The 7943-nt window shown below is 41.3% G+C and overlaps 1 protein-coding gene across 1 annotated transcript in view; it reads left to right on the forward strand.

Moving 5' to 3' along the window:
* The first annotated feature begins 1557 nt into the window (after nucleotides 1–1557).
* The window catches only part of LOC147602635 (uncharacterized), a 22418-nt gene continuing 16032 nt past the window's right edge, over nucleotides 1558–7943 (forward strand). The window contains exon 1 of the mRNA XM_086797796.1: nucleotides 1558–1792. Coding sequence (XP_086653922.1) covers nucleotides 1564–1792 — 229 coding nt within the window. The 5' untranslated portion in view covers nucleotides 1558–1563. The remainder of the gene's footprint in view (nucleotides 1793–7943) is intronic.

Below are 7943 nucleotides of genomic sequence, written 5' to 3' on the forward strand. Positions count from 1 at the left end.
TTCCCTAGTTGCCATGGAGGGAGCCACAATGGAGTAGCTATAAAAGACCATTTGGGGACTAAAACAAATCCAATAACCAAGATAGCCGAAAAGGTGTCAATCAATTTCTAGGAGCCTAGTTTCCCTAATGCCACCCCTCATGTGACTCATGATCATGTGGCTTGTGATGGTAAGGGGAAGGAGGCAATGTCAGAGACTTTGAGATGCCAGAAGATGACAACAAGACCCGAGGAAGTAGAATCAAGAAAACAGTTTTCGAATAATGTAGAATCAGAGAGACAAAAATAAAGAAAGAAGGAAAATTATGCTAGTCTTTCAAAGACCCCAATGGCTCTATGACACCAATGTTAATAAAAGACTGAAAGCACTAAAAAGCAAGATTGAACACTAGAAATAAAAAACACTAGCCATGCAAAATTCTATAAACACTAGAAAAAAAACTCTTACAAAAGGATAGACTAGTTGTAAGTATATCATCATCATCAACTTCATCGTTGTTTGTGAGCATCAAAATGGAGATGTGAATAAATGTGAAATGAATCTCTCCATATTAATACACAAAGGAAAGCTCATATGGTCATGGTATTTGCATTCATTCAAATGTTTTGTATAGGGGAGCTTATAATTGCCAAGAGGCTCACCCTATTTATCAATTGTGAGGGAGGGAGAGGGAGAGAGAGAGAGAGAGAGAGAGATGGGGGAGAGAGAAAGAAAGAAAGTTATATAACTATAGGAAATGAATTTGGAAGTTCAATATCTTGTTTTGCAGTGTTTCTTAAAAAAATAAGAGTTGTTTGTCCCTAAGGTACAACGTTCATGGTGAGCAAATCTAAAAAATTGAAGCTCGAACTTACAAGTTTTTTCATAAAATTTACAAACTTTTTGCCAAATTATAACTAGGATATATTTAAAAGTTTTGGAAATTGATAATTAAATATTTACAAGGGTGAAACTATAAATTTTGCACTTTCATTGTACTTGTTTGCCGGAAAGGTACTGAGCCGTGACGAAAAAGGTATGATGTAACTAAGGCTTGACAAAACGATATTTATTTCAAATGTATTTTTACTGGCTGAAATTTGAGAAAACCGATTCAGCCTTAAAAAAAAACAATTCAAATTTACTAGTTTTAGTTAAAATACCAGCAAAATATGCAAATTTAGCCTCGAAAGCCAGTTAGCATGTCCTTGTTTTGACAGGTTAAAAAAATGCTTTTATCGAGCACGTCATGCACGTTGGAAAGTTGGGTAGCGTGTTCCTCTCTGCAGTCCTCCGCTTGCTTCACGGCCACTTATCCTTTCCACACAATATAAATATAAATATATATATATATATATATATATATATATATATATGACTTCAGTGCTTTCCAAGCGCTTTCGTCTCAAGCTCGAGGTTGGGTTTTTTTAATGGAAGAGCTTGACGACTCATAATAATAAATCATAGCTAGGAGAGTAGACTAGACTTTTTCTCCTTAGGGAAGTATGCCATTCATTAATCCGTAGAGCTTACACAGAGATTAAGAGAACTGGAAGTTTTTTTTGCAGGTAGCTGCGCGTCGAAATGGAGTTCCAGATGCTTCGTATACGTGAAGACAAGATTCCGGAAGGTTACAGGCTCGCAACTGTTGCTGAAGCTGAGGCCGACGCTCAAAGCGCCAAGCGAGCATGTTCTCCGGCGGCTTCGGAAAAAGGAGTGAGGTTGAAGAACGGATGGTGGGGTGGCGGCACAAGCACCAAATCCTACCAAAGCGAACTCCAATACAAGCTCGTTATTAGCAAACCAAAATCAGGTCTCTATTATCTCTTTATTCTCTTCTCTAATCTTTTTGTTTGACCAAATATATATATAAATCACGAACCAGTTCATTACATCAACATGAATCTTGAGGAGGCCACCTACTTATTTCTAAGACCCACACCTTTATTCTCCATTGTTCAGCAGATTACATAACAACTTCCATCTCTTGTCTTCATCTACAAAAGATGAGTGTTCCCAAGACACTTTATAATCTAGCAAAACACAAGCCTCCATTAAAGCCTCTGTGGTGCATTCTCTAGGAATCTGCTTTTCCAACACTTCTCCTTTGCTTGTCCACATCTTTATAGTGGGTCTTGTTCATACTACTGGATTTTCTATGAAAGCCACAAAAGTATATTTTGTCTGCTTCTCTTTTAAGTACCATCTTCTACCAAACCTCAACTGTTTGGGCTTCACATCCAATGACACCTGCAATCATAATACCTCCAAGTTAGTTTTCCCTAGTATGCTAGAGGGGTTCCCAGCCAAAGCAGAGTCAATTGATGCCATTCAGAATTCTCTGTGTAACAACAACTACATACCATCAATTTCTATGTTGTTTATATAGATTACATATCTACACATTTATGCACATTGGTCCTGTCACATCCAGTATTTTTTGAAACACCACACAATTCCTAGAAGTCCAGATTTCCCATAGGTAGCAGGCCCTGATAATGTTGAATAGAACTTATATTCCCTCATCAACAACAGACCATTTGCCTAGTAACCAATCTCCCCCCCATTGTGTCTGAAATCCCAGCCCATGTTGTATCCATTTCATTAATTTCCCCCATGCACCTCTGATGGTTGGGCAACTCCAGAAAGCATGTTTACCATCCTCTAAAGCAGATTTGCATCTAGGGCAAAAGCCATTAGTTATGTTCTTCTGTGTTAGCTTTGCTCCAATATGTAGAGCCCACATGCAAACTCCCCATAAAAACATCTAGAATTTAACAGGAATCTAATCCTCCCACAACTCTTTCCATCTCTTTTTCCAGCAGTAGCATGGGCTCCATCTTACCTTCCAGATTCTATTGCAATACTCCGCATTCAAGTCTCCTCTCCTTAGCTTTGCATACAGGGCAGTAATTTGAACACAACTACCAGTAACTCCTAGTACACTACTATGAAAGAATGTGAGGCCAAAATGTAGTAGACTAAGGAATTATAGGCGTAATATACCTAAACTTGATTGCATAGTACCCTCGGGGGTTTCACTATATGTAAACTCTCTATATCACATGCATTTGTTAACCCAATTCTAGGGTTAACAAGAGCTACCATCATTATCTTACATCAAGAAGTCACAGTAGATACACCAAAGGGTCATACATTCAAGATATGAAGCAATAGTGTCCAAAGCTACAGCTTGGACGGGCACCCGTAATGGTGTGACGGAGTATTTATGGTGATTCCCGCTTCAAGAGCATGTGGTAGCAAGATAGGATAAAGTCCTAAGTGATGTACTTCATGGATATATAATGAGAGTGTGGTTGGATTTCCCTACAGGCAATGATGTTAAGCACAAACGCGCATTGATTAACCCTCGAGCTAGTCATAACATCATGACAATAGACACTTGGGTGTCATTGGGACAACCTTCATCCCTACAGACAATAGCCTCACAAGAGGATGCAATGGACAATACATTGAAGTTCCAGGTTACTTCAATGTTTTGTCCCTTGAGTATGATGTCGTCCTTGACGAAACTTGGACAAGTGAGTTGTTGTTACTTCAGATACACTACTCAAACAATGGATGGCGATATGGAATTTACATTCCATGTTACCCTAGATTCCCTTGAGTATGATGTCGTTCTTGGTGAAACTTGGATAGGTGAGTTGTTGTATTCAATAGATGACTCCATGCAAACACTCACATTGACCACTCCTGCAAAACAATATACAATTGCTATTATGAGAAGAAGAGACATTAGAGGAGCTGGAACTTTCAGCATATCTTACAAAAAAGATCCTTAGGATTTTGGTTGGATTGGAAATTTCAAATAAAATCACAACTCAAGCACAGCTTTATCCAACACGAGAACGCAATCTCATGACCCTTGAGCTATGGGATTTGTTAGATCAACCATAACTCACAGCCCATCCAGAAAGAATAAACTTTACACAAGACTTGAACATACCATGTTTGGGGTACTTTGAACAAATAATGTATATTGAAACTAACCCCCTCACTTGCAAGTTTTCGTGGTTGATCATGTGTTGGAAGCAGATTTGATCTTAGGGCATAAATGGACTATTGCTGCCCAATCACCACTATGCTTTGCCTAGTGATAGAGTCATCATGATGGTCAACAACAAAAAGTTGACAATACCATACTACATGAAAGAGGATCAAACTTTAATGGATATATAGGATGCTGAACGCAAAAGGATACAAGTCTCTTCCACAAAACCCTCTCTATACAATGACCTACAATCTGCATCAATAACCCACTCTAAAAAAGCATCTACTCGTTTAACCCCATCCTCACCTACTATGAAGTTCGATCCCGAAACCTTGCAATCAATAGCTATTCCTGAACAAGTTTCCATAGTCCAACTATCTATCGCTAACAAGGAACTCAAAAAGAAAGACCTTAGAGTCTATGCATCTTCATCGATAAACCTCACCAAAGGAGACAACCACATGCTCAAAGTTCTCGTCATCACACCCACTCCACGAGAGACTCTAGCCTCATCGTCATCAACAATGCCCATGAGTCTCAAACCTACAGCCTCAGTGCCAACCAAAGTCAAGGAGGGCCCTAAACCTTCCACATCAACCCAAAAGAAAACTCCAAGCCTCAGCACCAAGCACATAGGCCACCAATTTATAATGTTCATCAAAGATGGGTGCATGTGCATGTGCTTTGACAACAAGGATACTATGATGGTAATTCCATCATATGGTTGCCAAAATCAAACAATGTGAAGAAAACCTCACCACCGACTTCAACCCCAGTAGCTTCACCTAAAGTCCAACAAGAATGGAGGCCCAAACAACAACAATCAAATCACTCAACCACTCTCATGGATTCAGCACCAACACAAGAGCTTGTATGTTTAAGTAAACAATCAATAGTCTTCCCTACTGCCTCGACAATATTTAAGCAACAAATTCAAGAATCAATAATGAGCGCATCAAAGAACAAAATAATAATGCTCTTGTAACCCCTTTGGAAGTGAGAAATGAGTGCACAAGAACCTGTTGCTCGTCGCAAGTCAGGACCCAATTGTCCCATAAAATCAATATTATATATATATAATAATTAAAAAAACCCATTGAGGTTAAAACCTGCAAGTTCTCACGGGGTCAAAACTTGCTATCTCATGAGTTCAGGTTTCTTAAGACATACAATCTCATGGCTTAAGAACCTACACTTTCATGATTTAAGCCATCTCATGCATTAACCTTTTTCCAACGATCTTCCATAGCCATTGTACATCTGTTAAGCTTATTGCTTACAATTTTTTTGGCTAAATTAATGTAGCAGTTACTCCATGAGTACATATCCATACTCATGCACTGGAGAATATTTGTACCAAAGCCTCACCATCAACAACTTCGAGGTACATCCCTCAATGGAGGGGCCATGGTGGGCGAAAGCTTGGTCAATGGTACAACCCATCATCTGGAATTTTGCTTCAAAGTACAAACCTCTCCAAATGACGCCACCATCTTCACAAATCAATGATCTTCAATCCTTAGTGAAGATATCCATATTAGCCTCGTAAGTCGACATAATTCTTTCAATCCTCACCCCAACAAGTGGCTAATTCAACACAGAGTAGATTAATTAGAGTCTATATGACTCAATTCTTGTACTTCATGTAACTCTGCTTCATAAGAGCACTTAAATATACATAAAAAATAAAAAGCACATGGACAAAAGAAAGTAGGAAGAGGTCCTACTCAACAACATTTGACAAGAATCGTGCCACACAAAGGGACATCATCGAAGGCCAATTTCTTCAAATGATAAATGTCGCTTCAATGAATCAAATGAGGAACTAAGAATCACCATCTCCTTACTGATGATTATGTCTAGATTCCTCCGGATCGTTCCCTCTCTTCTCTCCCATTATTAACATCTCTTAGTGTCCCCACTAACAAAAATCACTTATAACCGTGCCGATGATTGCCAAAAAAAAATTGAGCCAAAAATAATAATAATAATGAAAGGGCTCACACAAATATAAAAAATGCAATCATTCACAACACCCCGTTAGGAATTCCCAGTACACCACTAACCTCTTCATTCATTAACTAGCTTTTCTTATTTTTTTTGGAGGAACAAAGACAATTAAACGTCACTCAACATCAAAGCCATCGACAAAGCTTGTTCATTCTCCCCACATAAAGGTCTTCAACGTGATCATACGGAGGCGATCGCCATCATTAGAAAGGGGGGAATGTTAACTTAATTCTAGGGTTAACAAGAGCTACCGCCATTATCTTACATCAAGGAATCACGATAGATACACCAAAGGGTCATATATTCAAGATATGAAGCAATAGTGTCCAAAGCTACAACTTGGATGGGCGCCCGTAATGGTGTGACGGAGTATTTATGGCGATTCCCGCTTTAGGAGCGTGTGGTAGCAAGATAGGATGAATTCCTAAGTGATGTACTTCATGGATATATTATGAGAGTAGTCATTGTAATAGCATTAGGCCTATTATGAGCCTAAAGTACCCAACTTGCCACAGTTTAAGTGAGTGTGAACACTTATGGCCATGTATATAAGTGAATATATCTCATAATACAACATACTCTTCCATTATGCAATTGAGTCTTGCTCTTGCTAATCCTCTTGCTAATCTCTCTCCCTAATGCATTCTAGTGAGTGTGTGTGAGTGAAGTGAGGTGAGAGGAGAGACGAGGACCCATAGTGCAACACGACGGTGATGACACAGAAGCGGTAAAGCTGTTTACGCCTTTATAGAGTGCCACACTTCCACACACTCATACAAACACACCACAACACCAGACCCAAGAGCATGAACAAGATTTATATTTCAGAATAGACCTTCATCTCTACAGAGTTGGACATCCAAGATATCCTCAGAACGAGCTTTATTTAGCATCCACTCACAATCAGCCCACTCCAGCTCCTGGTCGCTCCTTGTCCCTTCACTCTTTTGCTTTTCTACACCCGACCTCTTTTATTCTCTGCACTGCACCTCAACTGAAGACCACTCTCTCCTACACCACCAGCACACTGCCAGTCTTCAAAGCAAAAACCCAGTCACCCTTCTATCTTTGTCGCCAACCCGACAACCAACCTAAGGCACAGCACCAAGGCGGTTCCCTCTGCATTCCCCAGGCGGCAAATGCCACACCCCTACACATAAAGGCTCTCTTCCTCTCTACCAGCCACCTTACTATAGCTACGCACACTCTTTCATACCTCTCTGCCTGTGTACTACAGGGGACTGGTGGCTATGCTCTTCTCTTTGTTTGCACCAGCCACCGCCACAGCACCTCCTAGCCAATCAGCACCTCCTCGCTAATCACCAACAACAGCACCAAGCGGCTCCCCCATGGTCGATAGTCACCAGCTGCTATGCAGCCCCACACATTGTTCTCCATCAGCTGCCCTCACCACAACTAAAAGGTTCTCCTCTCTTGCGCTCCCCACGATCATTGTCACCTCCTTTTTCTTTTTCGTTGACGCCCACTGTTGTTGCTGACGTACCCAGCCACCACCGCAACACCTCCTAGCGGCTCCCCCACGGTCGCTAGTCCATCTGCAACCAGCCCCAGTAAAACACAAAGCCACTCTCTATCCTCCTTTACGCACATCAAAGGCCCCTGCGCCCAGTCAGCTCCCTCCACCTCAACTCCTCCTTCGCTGCTCCCCTAGGCGACTCCCCTGCCAGTCGGCGCTCTCTCCTCTACAGCCAGCACCACACCCTACTGCAGACGACCCTCCTTGCGCTTGCCGCTGCACCAACCACACCCCCAACAACCGGCCACTCTCTCCCTCCTTCGTCCCGCCAACTACCGGCAACACCCCATTTACCTGAGCCCGTCGCCGCAGCTACGCTAATCGCCAGCCAATTTGCTAGAGGCGGCTCCTTCAAGCCGTTCCCCAGCTGTCGCTTGCTTATCCCCTTTTCCAATCCTCCGTCCC

The sequence above is a fragment of the Cibotium barometz genome, unplaced genomic scaffold, assembly GCF_041138505.1.
Source record: "Cibotium barometz isolate CiBa-2024 unplaced genomic scaffold, ASM4113850v1 ctg203, whole genome shotgun sequence".
Lineage (NCBI taxonomy): Eukaryota > Viridiplantae > Streptophyta > Polypodiopsida > Cyatheales > Cibotiaceae > Cibotium > Cibotium barometz.